The following is a 26553-nucleotide window of genomic DNA, read 5'->3' as shown; positions in this document are numbered from 1 at the left end:
AAAGAGTTGACGTTTCGAGTCCTCATGACCCTTCGAAAGAAGTCATGAGGACTCGAAACGTCAACTCTTTTCTTCTCTGCCGATGTTGCCAGACCTGCTGAGTTTTTCCAGGTAATTCTGTTTTTGTTTTGGATTTCCAGCATCCGCAGTTTTTTGTTTTTATCCTTCACCATGGTGTGGGGATCACATTGTCTTCTGTTGTGTAAACAGCAGAAGAATTGGCTATGTCAGTTGAGCCCTGTCTAGATCAGGGCATGGAATAAACTAAGATAAAGGGGTGTTTCAGATTTCCAGCATCCACAGTATTTTGCTTTTATCAAGCTAAAGAGGTGCTAAGCATTGGGCGGCTCAGCAGAATGGTAACAGGATCCGTGCCTGTGATATGAATCATCATAAAAGGGGACAACATTGGAGAGCAGGTACCGCAGTAAGGAGAAGGTGGGTGATTATAAGTTTCAGCCAAATTGTCGAGGGGTTTGTGTCGTAAGGTATTTTGTAAATTTCAAACCTGTATCGGGGTTTGTACTGGGGGAATTTTGTAAGCTTAATAAACAAATGAATCTGAGGTTGAGCCAAACAGTGTTGTGTGTAAAACAAAAACAGAATTACCTGGAAAAACTCAGCAGGTCTGGCAGCATCGGCGGAGAAGAAAAGAGTTGACGTTTCGAGTCCTCATGACCCTTCGACAGAACTCAGAAAATTCAACAGTTCTGTCGAAGGGTCATGAGGACTCGAAACGTCAACTCTTTTCTCCGCCGATGCTGCCAGACCTGCTGAGTTTTTCCAGGTAATTCTGTTTCTGTTTTGGATTTCCAGCATCCGCAGTTTTTTGCTTTTATCACAGTGTTGTGTGTATTTAGTTTTCGTAATTCCTGGAGTCCAAGACCTATTTGGGGGGGTGGCAGAATGGAATCTCTTGCACTCTTGTCTTTCTAGGTGGTGGAAATTGTAAGTTTCAGAAGTGCTGCTGAAGAAACTTTGTGGAGTTGCTGAAGAGTGGACTGTTTTTTCCTTGATATGTTGAATTTCTTAAGTGTTTCAGTTGCACCCATCCAGGCAAGCACAGAATATTCTATTGCACTCCTGACTTGCAGCTCGTAGGTAGCGGAGAGGCTTTGTGGAGTCAGGAGATGAGTCACTTGCCATAGAATACCCAGCCTCTGACCTGTTTTAGTAGCCTCTCCTTTTATGTCACTAGTCCAGTTGATTTTCTGGTTCATGGCAACCCCCATGATTTTAATGGTGGGAACTTGGCAATGGTTCTGCCACTGAATGCCCAGGTGAAGTGGTTAGGTTCCCTCTTGTTGAAGATAGACATTGCCTGACACTTGTATGGAACAAATGTCACTTACCACTTATCAGCCAAAGCTTGGAGGATAGCCGGATGTTGCTGCATATGGGCATAAAATGCTTCATTATCTGAGGAACTGTGAATGGAATTCCTCTAATTTCATTTGGAACTAACTACAAGGAGGTGAAGAATGAGCCCAAGTTGACTTTCTTTCCAATTTTTCATTCACCGCATCTGTGGAAAGCACCTGGCTTCTTGCTGTCTGTTCTGTTTTTATGCTCAGCAACAGTCAAGGAGGAGGAAGAATTTACAGTTGAAGGTGCGTCAACACTCACTCTTAGCGTTGCAAGCAACAGCTCAAAAACTCTCATTTTGTGACCTTTTGATGGTGCCTTAGAGGGCTAAAGATTGACTGATGGCTGAGCAGAGGTGTACAAACACAAGGGTGGGATGAGAGCACAACCAGGACATTGTTCACCAGAGGCCAACTTTGCTTTTCTCACCTTGTTATAGGCTTCTAAGATCCAGCTTTCAAAAGATGAATAGTAGCTTCACAACCAGGAGTTGTCAGGTGTAGTGCACTGCATATTCGGGGGCTACATAACATGTTGGACAGTGTGGAGGAGTCTACTTCTAATTTCTGTGTGACGGTCCTGCATGGCATTATTACTGCAGTTTACCATGAAGCAGTCAGCTCCCTATCTAGAAGTCTCTGGCAACTTCTAAGGATGTATTTACGTTCCAGGCAGGTCCCGGGCTCCTTCATTTCCTGCAGCTAAGTAAGCTTGAAGGAAAGCATTGATGGTGCTTCTAAGATCTCTCTCAACACTCATTGCCTGCTCTCCAACTGTTCACACCTGGTGCAATGCAGTGGCAGATGATGCACAGCACTGGAGGAGATTCCTGCAACCCTGGCATAACTCAGAGCCCTGTCTTCCTGCATTATTGCATTCATGGGAAAGGACATGAAGACAATGGCTTTGGCAAAGATCACATCCGTCATCTAGCAAATTGGCTGATTTTGCAGATGTCACCTACTGCAGACCGGAACGACCCTGAGACATTAGCACTTAGGGCCAGTGTGCCTTTAATAGACTCAGGCAAGTAGGCTGAGCTGCTGTTGCTGCAGCAGTAGATGATGGAACACTGTTATAGCCTCTCTGTTAAAGCAGATCCACCTCACGCACTGCTCCTTGGTGAACTGCAGGTAAGAAGGTCTGGATCTGTGTAATCCTGTGGGGTAGGCCTTCTGTTAGCTGTGCTCCTCCAGCCTCTTTGCTTTGCAGCTCCATATGCCAGCCCCTTCCTCCTCAGCTTCTGGCCACAATGGCACCAAATTCATTGAAACCAATCAGAAGTTTGCCAGATCCTTTTGCCAAAAACACTCTGCTGACTCATCAAACACTTTTGGAAACAATTATTTCAGTTCAAGCACCCAAAACTCCAAAAAAGCTCAAAAGCAGCACGCTGATGGTCCAAATAAAGTAACCAGTGGTTTATCCAAGAACTGTTGATGATGCCTTTAATTATTGCTGGAAGCATCAGCCTCCAGGCTGTTTATTTGTGTGACACATTTAGAATTGCCAAGACAGGGCACCAGAACTAAAAAATGTATTTGGGTTCTAAAACAAGCCCAGGGCACCTGCCATTTTCAGGCAGATGCTTTGGACACCTAAAAGAAGCCCAATTGAAAGTGGCAACAGCGAATTTTAATTAATACAACATTCAGGAGGACTTAATAGCTGTGGAAAATCATAATTTTTCTCACTATTACAGAGAAGCTCATGTTTAAAATGATTATGTGAGATCATGTTCATGACACAATGGTCATTCGAAGGAAATAAACTTTCAGGGCTACATGAATAGAGTAAGGCAATGGGACTGACTGAAACAAAAACAGAAAATGCTGGAAAAACCCAGCAGGTCTAACAGCATCTGCGGAGAGAGGAACAGATGTTTCGAGGCCATAAGACTTCTTCAGAGCTAAAGAGAAGTAGAAACATGATTACATTTATACTCTTTAAGGGGGGGGGGGGGGGCGGAGCAGGTCAAGCTGGATAGAAGGTCAGCGATAGGTGGGGGCAAAGGAGAGATTGACAAAGATGTCATGAACAAAAGGACAAAGGGGGTGTTAATGGTAGTGGTAAGGGCTAAAAAAGGTGTTGATAGTGGCAAAGATAAGAAAGCAGAATGTGATAATAGCAGAACACAGGGATGTTGTTAGACCTGCTGAGTTTTTCCAGCATTTTCTGTTTTTGTTTCAGATTTCCAGCATCCGCAGTATTTTACTTTTATCTTAATGGGCCTGACTAGTTTGCTCTACAAAGGCTCGATGGGCCAAATAGCCTTATTCGTTGCTGTAAATGACTCAATGACTCTAATTTTAAAAATGCCACATCAAAGGTCCTCATTGTTGCGGATGAACCAGCAGAGGCTACGATAGCATTTAAAAATAACGAAAGGATGATCACCCTCTTAATTCAGATTGGTTTAGCGCTCATGTGATGGAGATAAAATGGGCTTTCCCAAGTTGAAAAATACAATATTTGTGTCCACAGCTAATTACTGAATACAGTATTAATTAAAGTTGTAAACAATACTTTGGGCAGCAAGGCTCCACCACTGGCCCTGGTATTTCACAATCTTTCTTGCTCCAGCTCACTGTCCTGCACGGGACTGGAGGAACCAAATAAGTTGTAAACATTAATCTTTTATAAGCGTGGAAGATTTTTAGTTATTGTAAAGTCTGATCCAGAAGCTGCACTGATGCGAATGTTGCTCCCTTTTATTTTCAAGTGTGTGCAGAGGTCTCAAGTGTAGAAGTTATGGACTTACTCTTCCAGTGATAGCTGACGAGGCTTGCTTTGTCACAGTAGATTGTGGTGCAAATGATAGAACAGTGGACGGAAATAGGGTCATTATTGAAATTTTGTGCTGCATTCAACGTAGGGAATCTTGGAAATAAACACCATGCCACTAAGAAACTACAGTGAAAAACCTTGTGCACAGAAGGCCCTACACCTATCCTTTTTTGGGAGGGTTTTATGCTTGGCTTACCCTTGGATATACTGTCATTAGTCACTCAGTCATTATTTGTCATTAGTATGGAATTCTTCTCATCCCCTGTGAACCAAACTGCATCTTTACCTGCCCAATACTGAAATATAAAATTACAACATCCAAGGGCCAAGTAAAGAAAACCTCTCATTGTATTCTGGTTTGTTGAAAGACACTGTACGCTGTCACCTGAACTCCTATATAAGTGGAAAAATCAGACTGAGGTTAAGGCTACAAACAAACAATTTACTAATTCTAAGCGTATAAACGAACAGCACTGAGTACAGATAGTACACTTACAAAATCTAGAAGTATAATTAATCTCCTCGAAATGCAAAGAACAACAAAAGCACTTCTTCTGTGCTAACTCTCAATAAAGCCTATCCTTGAAATACAGTCACTTAAATCTCAAATGCTATCTGCTATCCCTGAATTAGCCTCATGCCATCTGACTGACTGCAATCTTTGAGTAATACCTCCCAAGATGTAGCTCCCTATTACTTTCAAGGTACTCCAGAACAAAGCATTGCAAAACTGTATTTCTAACCACTATATCTAGAGTTTTAGACATTTTCAAGGTTCAAAATAATGTTTTCTGGACAAATATAGCTGCCATTACAAACATATACAGTAAACAGTTGCACAGGATGTTCACAATTAAATAAATATGTTGAGCCATTAATCCAAGACTTCAAATCCCAGGACTAGGGATAATTACAGGAGAAATCAATCTGAAGCTCATTAGTCCACAATGACCAAAATAAGCAGACGTACATTCATTTGACACACCAATTCCATATGCATTCAACATACCACTCTCTTATATTCTATGTGAGGATGCTAGACCAAAGGTTGATCCATGAGAAAGAAAGAGCAGTCCTACTGTGGATTCCATCTGTTTGATTGTCTGTTGTACAGAGGCTTCTTGGCATTCTGTGCCCTTAGTTCATCTGCTAATTGACTTAGTACTTGTATTGTTTCCCTAGTGGTACTGTACTTTTTGGCTGGAGACTGTCTGAGGGAAAAGAGACTGGCATTGCCTCCTGGACTTTTAACATCTCATGGCTAGGCAACCTGTTGTTTCAGCAAGATGGGAGTGACATGCAGCAATATGGGTTAATAATTCATGCATGTGGTTTTGCAACTCTCACATTGTCGTTTCTGGTGATCTTAAAAGGAGACGCAAGAACACTAATCCAAGGAAACCCAGTTATTTCCATCTGTGGATTATGTGAGTTCCTGGTTTCCCAGGACTTTCACAAGCTGCAAATGTTATTCTTCTATTGACAATAAACCCAAGAGGCTCCCTCCGGGAGGCACTTTTGGGTCAACATAGAATTTACAGAATTGAAACTGGCCATTTTTCCCAACAGGTCTCTCCTGGTGTTTATGTTCCACGTGAACCTCCTCTCACCCTACTTTATTTAATTCTTATCAGCATATCCTTCTATTCCTTTCACCTGCATGTACTTAGCTAGCTCCCATTTAAATGCATCTATCCTGGTTGTCTCAACTACTCCATGTGGTACCCGGTCCCGCATTCTAACTATTCTCTGGGCAAAGAGGATTCTACAGAATTCCTTAGTAGATTTATTAGTGAATATCGTGAATTTATGACTCCAAATTTTGGCCTTCCCCACAAGTGGAAATATTATCTCCATCAAACCCTTCCATAATTTTAATAGAGATCTCTATTAACCATTAATATTATTCAATCTTTCTTGATAGTTCTAACCTTTTAGTTTGAGTATCATCCTTGTAAAGATAACCCATGTGAAAAAGTGACAACAAGATGGTGGTGTGATCATATGGCATTGGTTTTGTTAAGAGATAATCCCTGTTCTTTTGGGCACCCTTCCATTTTGTGGTTGGTGCCCAAAGCTAAGCTGCCTGTTTCCCAGGTACAGTTCCAGAGGTGGTTTAACCTTGACGATAACAGCTGAGACAAGAGTTTGCCTGCCTCAGTGTTTGTGGGGTTTGACAATAGGAGGGGAACTAGGTGCATTGTTGTGGTCACACTTATATGCTAGAGTTGACATGCAGTAATTGTCTTTCATGATAACCAGATTCGTGACAATTGTACCAAATTCTACTGTTCAGTAAAAGATTAACCACGCTACTAGTATCCACCTAAATATTGCCAGAACCAGATTAAACCAGTAGAATTTATTCACTTCTATAAAACAACAAATTGTTAAGGAAATAGGAATGCTAATATTATTTATTTTGATGACTTTGGTTGCAAAGAGGCTTCAAAATGAAAACTCTCTCTTATTAATATTTCATGTTTTCTCACTTGGAGAAAATGGCACACTAAAATGCCCTTGAATAACAAATGTGGAATTAAAAAAATGTTATGCCCCCTTGACACATTTTAGAAAATAAAGATTTCCAGTAACATGTAGTAGTGCAGATCTAAATGCAATCGACAAATAATTTAACTTCAAAGCACACACTGCCAACTATATTAAACTAAGTGCCTTTGCTTATAACATGCTTACCTTCAATAAGAAGCTATGAAATCTTCTGTATGAGAATGGCATGAACTTCATAAATGAAAGGAGATGGAACTAGACACAGGTAAGTGACACAGAAATGGTATGGGTCAGTGATGATGGACTGGGAGAACCCAAGCGCAGTGTTTCAGGCATTTAGCACTGGATCAGAATCACTTCCCAGTGCAGCCTGTTCAAGCTTTGAAAACCCTGCTGCGCATTTATGAAATTCACAAGACCCAGTCTACTAGAAGAAAATTTTACTGTTTCCAAGATCACTGAATTGTACTAAAATGGGCACTTATAGACACTACAACCTGAACTTTTACATCTGCTGTACTAACCATGCTGAGCTCCCATTTATTAATCAAGATATAGTATATTTGGATCTCATTGGGCGTACAAGAAAGTTTTGCAAAATATTTGGCATTCCACAGTTTTCAAATGGAAAAGAAAGTGCAAGTTAATAACCCGCCTTTTAATTTTTATAAATATAATAATATACTTGAACGTCAAAGTAAAATGTAGATTTATGATGACACTACTTTAGATTCATTGAATGTTGCAATTATTTTCTAAAAGTGTTGTCAAATAGGCTATTTTAGTTGGTGGTATTGAGCAGTTCTAATATTTCTCAACTACTAAAACATCCTCCAGTTCCAGCTACTTAAATAGTGAGGTCAGTGGTAGTATGAATAGCTACAGTAATTTTGGTGTCTTAATTTTCTTGCTCTGTCTGAGGCTTTACATGTATTTGTCAATACCAAATGTACCATTACTGATACCAACAAAAACTAAAGACCTGGATTTTGTGGCTGTAATGATGGCAGAACTGTCAATGTTTGATGCCATTATCCTATGAAACTGACAGCAATTTCTGCATAGAAATCCAAAAATTGCTGTCAGTGATTCTGTGCTCCTCCACAGAGTGTGCTGTTGAAGTCTTCGCAGATGGCAATCTATAGAAGTCACTGAACTGAGGAGAACTTGCCCTCTTACACTGTGATATTGCTGTCAAAAAATTATGCCTTGACAATGAGGTGTAGTTAGGTTTTAGACAGTGTACTAAGTCTCAACTACTTTTGAACAACCTCTCTGGCCTTGGAAAACTGACTTTCTATTTGTGTGAATGTCAATTTGTTCCACCCTGATTAAAAAAAATCCATAGTCTTTCAATAGAATAATTTTAATTTTGATATTTCAGCTTCTAACACACTTGTTCCAATCTCTATTTTACTATCACTCACTTTTTATAAATTTTACAATTAGAGCATTTTACTTCCTGCTTTGTTATCTATGAGAATTCTTCAATGTGATTGACTGCTTACCCTGCTTGATGACATCATTGTTGCTGGATGCCTGGAGATCCTCTTGACTTGATGCCAGGTTCAAATTAACGTCAGGAAAAGTGAAATCTACACCACAGAGATTGCTAAATCTTTGTGGGCAGCTTTCTTTGAGGTCAGCTGAGAGTGCTGTTGCTTCATAGCTGACTGCAAAACCTGGGCTATTGTAAACTGAAGTGCAAGACAGCATTTTGATTGTAATCTTACAACGTTCCTGTAATTAAGTATACCTTCCTTGTTATCAATACCGATCCACTGTTGATTCATGTAATACATTGCACTGGTCTCAGTTCAGCAATTGTACTAATCTATCTTTAATGCCAAAAATACTGTTCTGTTGTATTCCAGAAGTCTCCAGTGCTGTGTGGCAGCAAAGGATACAGCCTAACCTCCAAAATATATCTATTCTTCATGCTTCCAGCTAAGCCTTGCAAGTTGAAAGAATTGAGTATTAGCATTATGCTGTAGCCTTGTAGATTAATTCCCACAGGATTCACTTAATATCAGAGTTCATTCGTCAGCCTTAAGGTGAACACAAAAATTAATGGAAATGAGTAACAAAAAAATCACATCAAAGATGGTTTGGAACAACCGCAAGAGTATACTCTTTGTTCTAAAAGCTTTTAAAATATCTCCAACTGCTAAAGCACATGCTCTTCCACCTCAGTGATATGTGTGGCTAAGGAAGTTGGTCTCACACGTTTTGTTAGAAAACAAGGCAGTGGGCATATCATCTGTCCCCAGCACAGGAAGCGTTTGGACAAGATTATAAGGTTTTGATTAGACTTGAATACTCTTTCTAAAATAACATCACCATACAAGAAGAAAACACAAAATAGCTGTGCCCTATTTTGAAGAAATGTATTGTTTATATCCATGATCTTGATATCCTATCTATTAGAATCAATAATAAGCAAAAACTGAGTGAAACCCTGTCCTTAGAATTTTCTGATGCTCTTGGCTTTGAACTGCAGATTAAGCACATTTTCTCGTGGAAATAAGATGCTCTTATAAAATAAAAACAGTTTTCCTTAGCTGTCGAGTGGTTCTAATTTATAGTATGCCTTATCAGCTATGGTTTTCACAGAGATTTTACACATTGTTGGTCTCAAGTACTAGACCATCTTCAAGACCAATGAGGAACACCAAAGCAGGCACCATGATTCTTTTGCAAAATGATGGCACCTGTTCCAGGGAATATATGTGTAGGCATGGAAGAAAGGAGGAAATGGAAAATGCACACAAACTAATCAATGGAAAATGATGAAGTAGACATTTAAAGTAGGGAAAAGAGAAAGATTGGACCTGCACCTCTATTTTACGACCTTCTACGATTGTTCCATTTAATTTCTCCCGTGCCCTGTCCGCGTCAGCACTGGTTTCGAAAGTTACGAAACCAAATCCCTGCATGCAGGTAAGAGAAAAGGAAAAGAGAGACATGCATATGATTATACAGGGAATAAGACAGTCTTTTGATATGTTTCAGTACACCAGCTGGAACATCAAGGTAGCAAAGTCATTCTATGAGGCCACAGAGCAACCAGACCCAAGAATATGAAATGGAAAGTATACTGAGAGGGAAAGGTATAGTCGCCACAATTGAAAACATATAGTTAGATTATTCACACATTTATTGTAATTGTCATTTTCCTGCAGTATGCTTGCAAGGATCTTGTATCAGATAATTGTACCACAGGTAAGAAACGTCAGTTTCCAATGATTATGCGCCTAAAAGTGAGGACAATTAGAAACTGTATGGATCCTACCTAGATCAGGCCATTTTAATTTTCTAAAGTTCAACCTATGCCTAATGGAGTTCCTTTGCACCACATCACTTTTTTTGGAAAGTAACCAGTAAAATAAATTTGAAAACATAAGAAAATATTTCATAGCTTTGTTTCTTTCTTGTGTGCTGACATACAATTTCATTAAGTTTTGGGGTATTTCGTGGGAGCAGGTCAAACAGTACTGTCTCAGTTTCAAAACTGATCCTTATAATTCCTGAAACCAGCATCTTGACTTTAATTGAAACCAGATAAAATTAAGCAAAAAGTAGTAAAGGTTGAAAGTTGGTTCATCCAAACGAAATATAATGGTACTGGCTTTTTTTTTGCAGCGCAGGTAGCAAAAGACCTTTTGATATCCAAAGGTCTTAAGAAAGCAAGGTTGTATAGGATATTATTTCTGTTTTATATATTTTAAATTGTATGCCACATCATATATGATGCAGCTACAGTCAAACATAAAAACAAATGTCTCAGATTTTATTTAGTCTTGTAACGGCTGTACTAGATAAAAAGAGGCAAGTCACTCATAGCTTCCCATTGTTTAGTGCACATTCAGCAAATAATTATTAACTTTATGCATGAACTTATGTGTATAGAGGAGAGCTCCGAGTGATGGTATTGTCTAGCAGACACTTCCACAAGCAGTATGTGAAGCTTTGCTGCTGGTGTTGTTTGTGGAGCAACACAGGGTGTTGAGATGAAGCTCTTGTGATTCCTGACAAAAATACAGAGGTTTGGTTTAAACACAAACAATCATGGTGCTGCTCATGTCATAATCTTGCAGAGAACCGACAGCCGATGACAGCTCTCGACAGTTGTAAAGAGTCTGGCATTGAAGAGGATATCCTCATCAAATCCACTAGTCTGCATGGATCTAGGCCTGATTTCTGTGCAGTCAGCTAAACAGAGCTACAATATTGGATCGCTGGAGCAGGTATTGGCTTTGCAGTACTCAAAGGTTGCCAATAGTGGTGAGGAAAGGCCAGTTTTCTTGAGATTTCTCAACTTACTGCCAGCTTTTCCAGCCACCCTTGCCACTTGCTTTCCCATTGTAGATCAGATGCGATTACCAAGTCAAAGAGCTGAATCATTGTAACTGGAGGGAGTTTGGAAATGTTAAGAGTGGAGAAAGGTTGAAAACACCACAATCAATCATTTTCAACTGAGTTATTGATTTGGTCCCCTTACCACTGAAGGTAACATGCCATCTGGCCATCCTATGTTGAATGCTCTATCAGTCTTGACTGATTTGGTTTTTGCCAGTTTTTCATGAGTACAATTAACCAATCTATGGAAGCTGGTATCATCAAGAAAGGAGATAATGCTCCTTCTATATTAAGTCAATAATGATGGCAAAAAACAGGATGGAGCCAAATGTTTCTGACAAAGACCCTATTATACTAAAGCAATAAGACAAATTAACACATGTCTAATGAGAAAGTAATACACCTAGTTCAGGACATGACATCTCATCTTCTCAATGAAATTGGGATGTCTTGATGCTTAAAAGGCCCTAAAATGGCAAGGGCTGATGTTCTCACTTGGTGCTGGAAATTGGAAGAATCACTTCATTTCTAGACAAGTGATTAAAATATGCAACAGATTCACTCTGTAGTCAAATTAATGTCTATATGGCAAGATGTAATGGCCAAAATACTGAATTAACTTTTATTCCCTATGGCTTTGATGAGTTTCCATTTAATAGTGGAACAGATGTTAGTTGGTTGAGGGTTTGATCCCTTCTTCTGAGTAGGTACAACGATTGCTGCTTTCCAAACATTTAAGGAAACTTCAACTGGCAAGTTCTGTTGAAAATAATGCATTGGAATCAATCAGCTTTTTAGAAAGATCTCTGTCAGACTATGGCATCTATGCTACTGAGCCCAGTAAAACCTTTTGGTATCATAAAGAAAATTGATCTGGATTTGGATGATTGCTGCATGTTAATGGAACAAAGCTTTAAAATGTTGAATTGAAATGACTTCTTAGAAAATATGACAGAACAATTCAGCATTATCCACAGATGTGGGTCAAGTGACTCTGCTTTGCTGAATAGGGATTGTTCTGCTTTCTATACTGGAGGACTGAGAGTCAAAGATAGCATTTTTCTTTTTTAAAAAATAGGAGCTATTCAGCTTGTCCACTTAGCAAATGTAATAATCTATTAAAATGTTTTATAGACTCATGCACATGATTACAGGCTTGCCTGGTCATTATTTTTGTTTTCCTGGCTTCTAAAGCCACAATATCTGCATCATATAAATTTGGCATGTCAGAAGTGTTCTAATGTGGTAATTATAGTAATAAGTATCCTGTGCGCCATTCCTCGGAGTAAAAAGTAACTGTTTGCCATTACACAGTTAACATATGGAGATCAGAATGACATCCTTCATCATAGTTATAATCCCATACATGCAAAAGCAATTAGCCCACTGGACTTCAAATGTAGTAGCCAAATTATGACTTTTAATAGCTAAGTGATAGTGTACATTTTCAAGTCTTGTGGTGATTCCAGGCCTTTGGACATAGAGAATGCATAGCATTGTATTAGACTTATGCTGCTAGACAGGGAAGAGACAGAAGAAACAATTAACACCTTAAATTGCCTTGTAATTAAGCTGTTTGTTAATCTTTTCTAGTAATCATATTTATAGCATAAACTATAAATTTGTATCTTACGTGCTTAAGGGGGTTTACATTCTTTTTGCAAATTAAATTGCTTAAGCAAGTTTAACCCTTCAACCACTGAGGCAGCCTTACAGCCCCATTTCAAATGTTCCTTTTTGCTTTGAAAATGCAATTCATATAGATCTCATCTTTTATAAATTTCATTTATTTATTCAGCATTAAACTTGTGTTCCTGATTATCATCTTCTGGCACATAGTGCAGTGGCATATCTTTTTGCTGTCTGCATCAATAAGAAAGATAAGAGTTTACAAAGGAGAGTGTTTTTTCTATAAGATATTTTGACTTAATATGGTTAGGTGAGAAAATAAAAAATGTTTTGTATTCAAGTTATTGGATGTTTATAAAACAAAGCCACAAAAATGATAAACTATTCCAGGGATATTGAAGATGTTTTGGGAGATTTTTCTCAAACTAATTCTATTTCTGCTGGATTTGGAGAGGATAGTGGCAGCTCTGAGGAAGTAGTAACATTATGTTTAGCAGGGAAATTGGGTGGTCTGTTGAAGGATAGCAGTGGTACATTGGAAGGCGCATGCACAGGTTATATCTGAAGATGACAATCAAAAAATACCACAGGCCGATTTTATTAATCACACCTGCATTTTGAATTCCTGTTCTCTGTCATCCTTGCTCTTTTGAGCGGTTGGTACAACTACTATGTTGAATGTTCAGAATATCAGTTTTAGGATTAATTTTGAAACAAGTAGGAAGCAATATACCAAACATATTCTAAATCATTCACAGTAAAATAAATCATTTACATCTTGTTTAGGTACAGGTTACATACTTCTACTATTTTTGAAATTATTCTGAAAGAGTTGTCTTTAAATATTGGTCTTAAAATATACACCTTACTGCACTACAAACCGTGGTTGTTTTCATATATTGTCAAAGGATGTCTGCAGCATAGTTAAAGGCACCTTATGCTCATTTCAGATACATTAAAGACATGCTGTCACTGCTTCCAAATTACTCTATGTTTTAGAGTAGATGCGGCTTGATTTAAAACATATGGACCCTTTGAAACACATGGGAAGATGTCACTCAGTGAACTAAATTACAATACTTCACTCGGTAATATAATGTGCCATGGTTGGTGGAAGGTATGGCAGGAATTTGCATATGTGTATATTGATTTTGGAATATTATTAAAAATTCTACAGTTAATTGTGGTCAATTAACACTACATTGATATCAGCATAAGTTGAAGGGATTTTAATTGTGGTTGTCATTTATCACCATCTTTGGCTACAGTCTAGCATGTGCATGGCTAAAAGATGTTCAGTCACATAGCTTAAATTTTTACTCTTGTTTACACGATAGGCTGCCTTTTCACTCTGAAGGGTACAAGTGCTTGCGCCTCATAATTCTTTCCTCATGGTTAAAATTGGAATTTGCATCCTCAGATCTTTGGCATCAGTTTTTGAAAACCATTGACAGAGCACAGTGAGAAATTTAAGACAGAAACGGAGGGGCACCTGGCAAGACCCCTGTCCTGCTGGTGAAAGAATTTCATTGTAATGTTGTTGTGGTATAGTGGAAGTATTAGCAATAACAGTATTTTTAGATGTAGTAAAGTAGTGGAAATAACAGTTGTAGATGTAATAAAGTAACAATGGAAGAAGTTACAGTAAAGTTGTAGTAGCAGTAAAGTAGAAATAGTGTGTAGATAAATAATTGAACAAAGTAGAGGTAACACCAACAGCCACTTTAAACAGCCATTGCTTCTGGTATTTAAACCATGAATTTCAGCTCCCTTATCCCAGTTGCAGGCTGGCTCTATGACTAGGATAAGGAAATTGGATTTAGCAGCATAAAGACTAATGGATACTGGTCTCCTGGAATCCAAAGTAAAAGCACCAGTATAAAAATACCTAACCTTAAACAGGCTTTTTCCTTGTAAACCCCATTCCCCTCTCCTAAAATACATGACAATTGGGTGACAGATCAATAGCTCCCATTACCTTAAGATCCAACCTGTCCCATTCCTCCTGCCCCTACCATGGGTGCTAGAGTGAGGTTGGTCTCATAATGGTGCAACACCTTGTCCAGTTACTATCAGCAGGAACGTTTTGTCCTTTTAATCCTCTAAACCTACTCTTTTGCACATTAACCCAATAAACCTACTGTTTCAAACACTGACCTTTTAAACCTACCGTTTCACACACTAATCTTTTAAACCTGTTGTTTTATACATTAATCCTCTAACCCTGCTGCTTCACACATTAATCCTCTAACCCTGCTGCTTCACACATTAATCCTCTAATCCTGCTATTTCGCACATTATCCCTTTTAAACCTGCTGTTTCACCCCATAACCCTTTCAGGACAACAGAACACTCTTTAGCCTCTAGCCTTCAAGTTTCAAGATGTTGTATTCTCTGAAATCATAGTCTACAAAATCCTTAATTAGAATATTATCACTCATTTTGTGCATAAGGGTTAGAATACTTATCACATGTCTAAACTTTAGATGTGACACATGAAATGTGAACATATATGAACATGATGAGACCACTGAAAATTGCCTTTTCAAGAAAGTGAGAGCATCCATCAATGCCCCAAACTGCAGACTGATCCTTAGTCCAATCTCCAGCACTTTCAGATTCTTAAAGATAATGAGGGATTCACATGGATCAGTTCACTGATATCATCTGCACCATTGTTAAAAACAAATAGCTGTGAGGAAATGTAACGCTATCTTTGTTCTACTGTATTATTGAGTTCTGGTGAAGTAGCTGTAGTGCCAATGTTCCTAGGCCTGGTGGTACAACGGAGCTGTTAGGTATCAGTAGGGATATTGAGCAGACTGTTAAAATGGAGCACAGACTCCATTTTCAGATTTAAATGTGTGTGCCTCTGTGTATTGCTATTTGAGGCCATTGGGTAATCTATCCCATTGTGTGAGCACATAACCCTTGGGAAATTTGGGATTACTGTTAGCAGGAAATCTACTGATGTCACATACACATGTACATATAGGCATTCTGAAAGGGAAGGCTGTCCAATTTTAAGAATGTGCTTTATACAATAACCTATGAGTATCTATATGTCTAATAACTCCGTTTAGTTAATTCACTCATTACATAAAATACCCACAGGGTCTCTGTTAAATTTAATGAAATTACTTTAAAAGATAAAGCGAACAAGTTTAGAATGTCTCGCTTACCTTAGATCCCCGCTCATTAAAAATTATTTCAACGTCTAAAATTTTACCAAATTGCTGTAAAAGAAACAAGAGAGACAATTATTAGAAATATTATACGCTGATTCACCATGTACAAACTTCAGGAACAATCATTTTCGTAATGGAGCTGAAAGGCTTCTGCTTCCTTGCAAAGGTCCAGCCACTCGTGGGGCTGAGGGGGGCAGAAATTGTGCAAGGAGTTTGAACACAGAAACATCTGTAACGGGAGCTTCCTCTCCCCAATTTAATTGTATCATAGTAATTCAGTAATTCTTTTTAATAAAAGGATTATCTCTGTGGTGTCATGCAATTACTTACTTGTAAATTTATTCAAAATAAAATAACATGATTAGATTTTCCAATTTTCAGGTTAAAAGCAAAACCATCAACTGATATAAAATGCATTCTTCAACTTTGACTATTTCATATGATTTTATTGTTAACAATTTATGTTTATGAGTTTATATCAATGTAACAGTGAAGATTGCTGCACGAGATTGTTATTTGCACCAGAATTAATAGATCTCAATTCACGAGGTGAGTGAAGTTAAAATATTAGCTCTGATGTATATATTGTCTGAATATCCCAAAAACATCCCTAAAATTATCAACCTGAAAAAAAAATCATGAAAGTAAGCAGCATACAGAAGAGCAATAATCCTCATTTGCTGACTTTTGGCCACTAAACTTTATGAGTAACATTCCATCAAGGATGTGATTACTCTAGAAGCAAGAAAATCGGCCTACAGTATGCACATGACAGCAACAAGTGGGTTGAGGGAGTCACATATTGGGGAGTTGAAAGATATTATTATATGAGTTTGTGCTTGTCGTTAAAACATAATGGGCAGAATTCTCTGGTCGGCGAGCGGGGGCGGGGCCTGCTTGCCAATGCATAAAATGATGCGCGGTGACATCAAGCGGTGACATCACGCGGACCACTTAAGGGCCAATGTCACCACATGTCATTTAGATTTTCAGTTCAGCGGGTGCACAGCCGAGTTGGCTGCACACCCACCAAACTGTCAAAGGCCTATTAAGGCCATTTAAAATTTACTTAATTCAATTTACTGAGCTGCCCGTCCAACCTTAAGGCTGGCGGGCAGGCAACGAGCTCAGGCGGCCTTCACACTTTTCATGAAACCTCATTCACGGATGGGATGTGGTTTCATGAAGTGTTTTAAAGTCTAATAAACTTTTATACATTTATTCTTTGACATGTCCCAGCTCATGTGGTAGTGTCACATGAGGGGACATGTTTTAAAAGTGTTAAAGCCTTTATTTAAAACTTTAGCACTGAAACAAATCTCCCTGAGGCACGGAGGTGCCTCAGGGAGATCTCTGCGCTCTTTCACCTGCATGCGCAAAAGAGCACAGGGAACCACTCAGAATCCTCCCCGCCAGCACAGGGAGCGCTCAGCGTTTCTGGGCAGGCCTTAATTGGCCCGCCCACGTAAAATGGCAGTGCAGACCCAATCACGTTCATGCATAACCCTGCCTGCCCCCGCACAACCCCCCCAACAGGGGGAAATTTCTGGCCAATTGAAACTCGATCAATTAGCGACTTGATTATCCATTTATTACCACATGGGTATGGGCACAAGCTTCCAAAAGCTATACAGATAGAACGAATGGCTGTGGAGTATAGCAGATGTGTAAGTGATTCTGTATAAGCACAAGTGATTTTGCATTCATATAACCACCTTCCTCCAAACAGACCTGTAATTCATCAACCTACTGTTTGCAAGCCATTTTTATTCATGGAAAAGCCTGATATTACATTGGGAGAGGACTACACAAAACAGGAGATTGTCAACAATAAAGAACATCAGGCAAAAGGCAGAAGTGAAGCAATGGATTTGGATTGCAGATACAAAAATTACAGGGAAATAATCTTCATATCTAAAAATCGGTATCACTGTAAACCACACACTCCAGTAGCAACATTGCTTTTTGTTCCTCTGCACATTACAGAGGAATATTGCAGGAGTGTCAGGCAGTGCTTCATGTTCGAGTAAGCTGACATTTCATGGGAACTGTGTCTCAGGTGGGAGAACCACAACAAGGAAATGGCAATGTCTGCACCAATTCTGGACATAGCCCCTTTTCACAGGGCTTGTGATCTCAAAGTTGCTCTGCTCCAAATGTCCTCTTTAAAGGAAAACTGTGGACCCTACCTCTGTGGTATCAGGTTAACTCTAATCTTAGTAGCTTCACTTAAGGGCCAATGTTAGACCAAGTGTCTTTGGTCCCTGGTTAACGCTAGACCTGGGGGTGCAAAAGTTGAATTGGTAGCACCCATTGTTTGGGCACTACGGGATCCATATGGTGCCAAAAATTGGATCGTTGGCATTCATGTGCACTTTTAGGGTGAGTCGTGCTGGGCACCATAATTAGTGAGGGTATCAATCAGTGTGCAATGCTAATTTGTCACCAGCCATGTCATATTAGAGATCAACACTCCAGCTAACACTCTCTCTTAACCTTGCATAGCTGAACACATGTTCAGCAGCAGGAAGGGAGCCCATCAGCACCATGTAAAAGGACCATCAACTAGCTACAGGTTCGTTGCTGGTTGATTTCTTCTGGCTGTTGCTTCAATTCTGCAAGTGTTTGCTGCTTTGTATAGCTGTTTAAAGTTGTCCAAGTTTACAGGGTGTGGTGTGGCAGATACTCAAGAAGTTTTTGCTGACTCCAAGGCTTCTGCACAAACCAGTTGCTCCCAGACATTGGTGCACTAGTAGCCATTCCCCTTGGAGTACAGCATGATGTGGAGAATGAACAGGGACCATGCAGAACAGGATAATCAGCTGGAGGATGGGGGAAGAGGAGGGGGAGAAGGAAGAGAGAGAGCAGCCAATATATTCTCTTTATGGTCGGGCTCTTTGTGAAGAATTCATCTGAGTGTGATACCAGTAACTGAACTCTAAATCTCCATTCATCAACAGTCCCACACCTTCCCTTCCCTCTGTCACTGCCCATCAGTGTCATCTTGACCATAATGCAAAAATAATTGCTTGTGTGAGGTCACTGAACTTCTGGCACTGCATCCAGGTCTTCGGGGCTTGACTCCTGGCATTGATCTTCATGGTTATCTGCTCCAACTGTCTTCTGAGCATGTCTGGTGGGCTTCCAGGCTCCTTGTGGATCACTCCTCCTTTGCACCTCCTTCACCAAGGCCTCCAGAGCAGGGCAAAAATGCTTGGAACCTGTGCTCTCCCTTGTTGTGCCATTGCTCTGTCTTTCCTAGGTCAGATTCAGCTCACAAATGTTTCCTAGCACCTGTTCCAGTCACAAAGCATCTCCCCTTCAAAAAATGCAGGTTAGTTTTAAGCAGTTCAAACTTAGCTTTCACTGATGTCAGCCTCTCATGATATTGGCCCTCTGCTCAGGTGGACAGCCAATCAATAGTGTGGTTAGCCATTCCATCCCATTCTCTCAGTTCCTTCGCCTCCATTGCATCTGTTCTGATGATGCCACTTTCAAAAACAGTTCCTCTGACATGTTTTCCTTCTTCCTTTTCTACCCATGGTGGTTGACAGGGCCCTCAACCGTGTCTGGCCCGTCTCCTGTGCATCCGCCCTCACACCTTCCTCTCGCTCCCAGAAACACGATAGGGTCCCCCTTGTCTTCACTTATCACCCCACCAGCCTCCGCATTCAAAGGATCACCCTCCGCCATTTCTGCCAACTCCAGCATGGTGCCACCACCAAACACATCTTCCCTTCACCCCCCCACCCCGGTGGCATTCCGCGGGGATCGTTCCCTCCAGGACACCCTAGTCCACTCCTCCATCACCCCCTACACCTCAAACCCCTCCCACGGCACCTTCCCGTGCAACCGCAGAAGGTGCAACACCTGCCCCTTTACTTCCCCTCTCCTCACCGTCCAAGGGCCCAAACACTCCTTTCAAGCATTTCACTTGCACTTCCCTCAATTTAGTCTACTGTATTCATTACTCCCAATGCGGTTTCCTCTACATCGGAGAGACCAAATCCAGACTGGGTGACCGCTTTGCAGAACACCTTCGGTTTGACCGCAAGCATGACCCAGACCTCCCTGTTGCTTGCCATTTCAACACACCACCCTGCTCTCATGCCCACATGTCCGTCCTTGGCCTGCTGCATTGTTCCAGTGAAGCTCAACACAAACTGGAGGAACAGCGCCTCATCTTCTGACTAGGCACTTTACAGCCTTCCGGACTGAATATTGAGTTCAACAATTTTAGATCATGAACTCTCTCCTCCATCCCCACCCCCTTTCCGAATGCCCCCCTTTTTTCCACAATAATTTATATAGATTTTTCTTTTCCCACCTATTTCCATTATTTTTAAATGTATTTCCATCCATTGTTTTATCTCTGCCTTTTAGCCTATTTCGATTCCTTCACCCCCACCCCACCCCACCAGGACTATCTGTACCTTGCTTGTCCTGCTTTCTACCCTTAATTAGCACATTTCTTGGCTAATATCACCACCTTTAACACCTCTTTGTCCTTTTGTCTGTGAAATCTTTTGGCAATCTCTAACTATCACTGGCCCTCTATCCAGCTCTACCCACCCCGCCTTAAACCAGTTTATATTTCATCTCTTTTCTATTTTTACTTAGTTCTGTTGAAGAGTCATACGGACTCAAAACGTTAACTGCGTTCCTCTCTGCAAATGCTACTAGACCTGCTGAGTTTTTCCAGATATTTTTATTTTTGTGTGGTTAGCACTAGCTGGACACTGTGACATAAAGTTGGTGTGCTGCCTGCATTGCAGGGTGGGGGTTGATCGTGCACTGTTTCGGGATTGGGAGGGGGTGGTGGGCGATGGAGTGGTGGGAGAGCTATAGGATTGAGCACCCCTTGTCTTCAAATAAGGAATATCTCTGAATCCAGCCTCTATGGTATGTCCCTGGCCAATTCTGCATCCAGCCTTCCCATTCTTGCAGTTATTCCTTTCAACGGTTAAAAATCCTTTCTTTCTGTTAGTTCTAAAATATCCCTATCTATTACATTTCAGAATAAAAAGGCAAATACATAATAATAATCTGCACCCAAGGAGATTTCTACCATGGCTGTCTTATCCAGGTATTCTCATTAAACAAACATTAACATGGCCATACGTGAACATTTCCATGAATATTGATTGAAAGCATAATCTATTTTGTTATATCCTTAGTATTTATACCTAATGACTGAATATTTTTATCTGTAAATTAATTTTCAGTGCATGCATTTTATCCACATTTTATAGCCTCAAAGGAGTTCATGTGTTTTTAAATTTAATTTCCCATTATACAGCATTAAGTTTAAGCTAAGGTAAGAGCGTTTAATATTTCATCATGAATAAATCTTTTAGTTGAAAGTACAGCAGAAATATTTTCACAGAAAACCGAGTAACATTCCACTTAGAATTCCTGGACGATTTTTCATTACTGAATACTTGTTTAGGTTCCAACTCCAAACACCTTCATCAGAATCTTCACAAATGATTTTCTGCAAATGATTAATTCTGATTATAAAACAAATTAGAGAGCTGAACAGAGCCACAGATCGTATCTGTAATTTGTAATTTTCTGATAGCAAACTGAATTGTCCTGTTTTCTGTTGGGGTTTTTGCCAATGTTCAAATTGTTATTTAATGCTTATGGGATTCAATGACTATTTCCGATAAGTGAATACAATTTTGGCAGAAAAACGGCTGCTCACTAAACAGCAATAGCTTCCAGTTCTACTTTTGTACTCGATTCTATTTGCTCTTTTTATCATTTCATTTGATAGGTTGCAAGATTGCTCCAAAACTGCAAATGAAGATTCTTGTGACTGCGTTCTGAAATTGTGTGGTTGAAACTAGTTGAATTATTGATTTATTAGGGACAGATTGGGGGTAAAAATTGTTATGCGTTGCAATGATTTATCAGACATAAAAGAGTTGCAAATTAGTTGTGGACGATCTATGTCCAATTTGCCCAAGCACTGGCCCCACTGCCAAATTCACTGGACCAATTTTTTAGACATCCCAAATCTAATGCCTGCTAAAAGATCTCTTTCACAAATTGGTCATTTCAGAAGAGGTTTGGATCTTCCCCATTTGTGATTCTTCAGTGGCCTCTGCAGTAGCCAACCACAGCCAAGTTTTTGAATCTTTTCACCACAATCTCTCCCTCCCTCTCATAGCCCGCTTTAACAGCCCCCCACACTGCTACCAAACCACCACCCTCCCCCCACCCACCCCTGGCGTTTGCCAGAGAGACAGGTGGTTGCCATTTGGTTTCTTTCATTGGGGGAGCTGCCTATGGAACTGTTAATACTGGCAGCTCACCCTGAATATAAGGGTGTGACCCGATCTGGATCCTTGGGCCTCTGGAGCACTAATACCAAGCTCAAAAATGGGTGCATATTTGGTAGTGTCATTTCTGGAGGACACCAGTGGAGAAAAAAAATCCTATGCAATTACTGATATTGCGTTCCATGTATTTTCAGACTGTGTAGATTTCAATTGCGAACAGAAAAAGCCAAGCATCAGTGTTTTGAAATTGCCTTTTGAATGATTTGATTGGTTTATGAATAAATGTCACAAGCAACTATTTACATTGGTAATTGCCCTTACACATTTTTACATAGGCAGCTCTAATGTAAAAGAAATGATAACAGGTGGTAAGATTAATGGACGGAGAGTAATAATTGTGGACAAGATGTGTGCGAATACACAAGACTATTAATATATATATAGATTATCCTATCAAACAATCCAAGTTATAGTCATCTTTGAACAATGGAGAGGAAATGTGGCTTTGCAAACGAAATGCATTGATCCAATCTGAAGGACTAAGAATTAGCAGATGAGATTTCTTTTGCTAAAATGTATTTGCCTTTGTTCTCTGTAATATCAATATTTTTCCTCTCTCACCTTTTAGTATTGTTTTTGAGGACATCATTTTTCTGTTCAATTACTGCATTGTGTTTTAAATCTTAATGAACCCTCAGGGATAAGTTGAGATACTCATCGCAATCTCTCTCCTTTTCTGACAGGATATAATAAAGGCTTTTATCATAAATGGCTAATTACTACAAAACTCTCATTTTAATTGCTGTGAAGTCTATGAATTCTATTTTCTGCTGGAGAAAAGATGGACTCAAAGTGTTTAGTTGACACATCAGAACATTGAAGAGAGTTGACAGACGCAGAGAAATTCTCAGCACCTCTCTGGAAATGATTGCTGATGTCAAAATGTAGCTTGCAGACCACTTAAGCAAGATCTGTAACATTTAAAAAAAAAATAAATTGTGCCCAGTCAACCATTCCATGGTAACTAGGAAGGAATACTTCCCTAGTAGAAGGTTGGCTAGGTCAGTTTATTAAAGCACAACCCTTTCAGATATACTCCAGGCTGAGTGCCCACTGATTGGAAATTGGTGTCATTGTAGTCTGAGTGCTAACTTTTAACCTCAACAGGGAAGCTACTGGTAATTCTCAGCTGTATTGCCTGGGTGTGAAGTACCATCTGGGTGGAATGCAAAGAAAAAGATCAGGTGGACAGAATCATCACAAACCTTAGGCAGAGCATGGCCAGTTTTCCTTCCATTATGGAGATAAAGATACATAGGAACAGGAAGAGGCCATTCAGCCCATCGAGCCTGCTCTGCCATTCAATTAGATCATGGCTGATTGTCTACCTCAACGCCATTTCCCGGCATTATCTCCATATCCCTTGGTGTCATTGGTCTCTCCAGAAGTCAATTGATTTCTATCTTGAACATGCTCAATGATTGAGCTTCCACAGCCCTCTGGGGTAGAAAATTCAAAAGATTTACCACCCTCTGAGTGAAGAAATTCCTCCTCATCTGAGTCTTATATGGCTTGCCCCTTATTCTGAGATACAATACTAACTGGATAATTAAGGCTGTTCTTACAAATCCTAGCTGGAGCATCCTGACTGGATATTTTTCAGCTTTCTCCATAACCATGTAATTGCCTGGAAGAGGCAGCAAAATTGAAAAACACTGGCCCAGTACGGTAAACAATGTTTTGGAAAGTTCGTCTCCAATCCTCTCAGGCAATCACACGCGTCCAGGAGACTACATGTATCCATTGTAATGCCATTTACCTTACGATTGTTGCCCTGGTCAAGAACCTGTCCAGCTCTCTCTTGAAGACACACAAAGACTCAGCAGCCACCACACTAGCCAGCAACGCACTCAGAGGCTCACAACAGCAACATTGAATCATGTCTACCATTATGAAAGTCTATTCCACTTCAGCCTACCCAGATCTTTGTTGGGTTCACGTAAAGAAGCCGAAGGTCTTGCTGATGGTTGTGACATCAGTCTGTGGAATTATCAGTGCAATTTTTCAATTCAGCTGCGTTCACAATTATAACCTAACCTTAAATTTTGCAGCAAATGTGATCTCAGATCTTTAAGGATCACAAGCTGATTACGAATTGGGAGTACGGGAACTAAAAATATGACTGGAACGAGGCAGAGGAAGTTAGATTGATCTTCTGAGGTTGGGGTTTAGCTACTGTTTACCAGTACGTAGAAGGTTTATACTACAGTGAACCCGTGTTGCACATACCTTAAAGGTATCACTGGCTGGAAAGCACCGGCCATTCCCTGACACACACAACTTTAATGAGACCACCAACGGACATAGCATGCCATGAATATATTGAACAAGTATACACTGCCTTCATAGGAAGTACTTTTAAAAAATTGATTCCTGCATAGTAACATCCAAAATACATCTACATGACCTAGCTACAAATGCAGAAATGTGAAACTGACACTTATCAGTAAAAAAAAAATCAAATGAACTGGCAGAATCTAAATTTGTTTATTGCTGTTAATTGTGTAGTATTGTCAAGCAAGATACATGCATGTTTATACAATACATATAAAAAATGTACTCTTCTGATGTTCCTTTTATTAATGACAAATTTCTATTTTCATATTAAACATGTCATACTGTAGTCACCAGTAGTACAGCATCACCACTGATGGGAGGAAGTAATTACAGTTTCTTATGTTTACATAGGCTTATATTAGAGGAACATGGGAACAGAAGTAGGTCAATTAGCCCCTTGAGCCTGTTCCACCAATCAATGAGATCATGCTTATCTGTGACCCAACTCCGTAAAGATGCTTCTGCCTCATATCATTTAATGGCCCACATCTTCCAATCTCCGGATCATTGGAGACTGGAAGTACAACTAAGATGCACATGCTGACCCTGTGGAAGTCCTGATGTGCAGAGCTATGTGGGAATTCCCCTGCTCTCTGAGACCCTCCGTGAATGTCTCCAACACTGAGTTAGAGCCAGAGACTTTGGACAGTTCTTACGCAACTTAACTGAATAGTTACCCAGGAAATGTTATACAGTTTAAAACTTAGTTGAACTCTTGGGTAACTACAGAACTGAGCCCCAAATCAGGCAAATTGACACCCCCCCCCAACTATCCCTCCTGACCACCTACCACCAGGTCTGACTAGCGCATCACCCATCTGCCATCCTACCCCCATTTACCACCCTGCCCACCTGTCATCCTACACATCTGTCACCTCACCCACGTGCCACCTCATCCGCCTGCCACCTCACCCACCTGCCACCTCACCCACCTGCCACCTCACCCACCTCACCCCCCCACTCACTAATTCACCCACTCACCCATTTACTAACATTCAAACTGAGCCTTTAACTTACCATATAGCAGCTGGTGCCAAGTAAAGGGGGCGTGTCCTGTCTTCCCCACCCCCCGGCTCTACTCTGCTGTGACGGAGCTTTCTAAGGGATGCTTCACTCCACATTTCTGGGAAAGCCAGGCTTGGAAGGTCCCAGGAGAAATGAGGAGCGGGATCAAGTCGGGGGAATGCTTGAGTGGAGTGGCAATCGATGATGATTGCTGCTCCTTGGAAGATCTGGAATATCTTTGGTTAACAGGAATCTAGCAATCTCAGGTTTAAAATGAACAATAGACCCAGCATAAACTGTGGTTTGCAGCATCCATTCTATTCAGTAGAAATTGCAACAGTGGCACTATTTTGGACATTTGCTCTAATTTTAGTAGAAAATTCCTTACAGATGTGAATATTTACTTAATATTTAGTGCCAGTCCACAATTATGGAAGGAAAGCACTCTCAACAATTGTAAATTCGTTTTTCATCTAACTACTGTACCAACAAATGCACTGAAGATTAATATACACAGCATTGAGATCACATGTCCAGTGATAGTGTCTATTAATCATTTTTATTTACTAATCAGGAATGCAATTAGCCACATCTGGATTCCAAATTAGCCACATGTGGCTGGTGGGATAAAATTGACATTACCTATTTCCATTATAAATTTGGATAGGATTTTGTAATAGGAATAGAAAAATGAGGATAATATATGACTTTAAAATGGGGACTGAATTATATGTGTGCACTCTGGTTCAATTACCTCTTTCTCTAACCCCACTTCATCTGAAGATGATTTTGGGAGTGTTATGCCACTACATCACATGGCCTGAAACATGTGTCTACGTAGTTATTTTGCAGCTACCGAGTTTTGTCAAGTATTTCACGGCCAAAATGACCTTCAAATATTACCTTTTATCAAAACTAAAAATGCTTTGATTGCCATATGTGGCTGCATCCCTTTAAATTTAATTATTATTCATTGCAGGCAGCCAAATTAAGGGTTACTTTCATGCAAATTCCTGGTTTCTCCC

The 26553-nt window shown here is 40.0% G+C and overlaps 1 protein-coding gene across 2 annotated transcripts in view; it reads right to left on the bottom strand.

The window, feature by feature from the left end:
- Positions 1–26553, bottom strand: part of rbfox3a (RNA binding fox-1 homolog 3a) — a 161357-nt gene that overhangs the window by 69938 nt on the left and 64866 nt on the right. For both annotated transcript variants that reach the window (XM_041217114.1, XM_041217115.1), the window contains exons 3-4: positions 15834–15887; positions 9501–9593 (exon numbers count right to left, since the gene is read on the bottom strand). In XM_041217114.1, coding sequence (XP_041073048.1) covers positions 9501–9593; positions 15834–15887 — 147 coding nt within the window. The remainder of the gene's footprint in view (positions 1–9500; positions 9594–15833; positions 15888–26553) is intronic.

The sequence above is a fragment of the Carcharodon carcharias genome, chromosome 22 (genome assembly GCF_017639515.1).
Source record: "Carcharodon carcharias isolate sCarCar2 chromosome 22, sCarCar2.pri, whole genome shotgun sequence".
Classification (NCBI taxonomy): Eukaryota; Metazoa; Chordata; class Chondrichthyes; order Lamniformes; family Lamnidae; genus Carcharodon; species Carcharodon carcharias.
The sequence above is the reverse complement of the archived record's forward strand: the minus strand, read 5'-3'. Positions and strand labels throughout refer to the sequence as shown.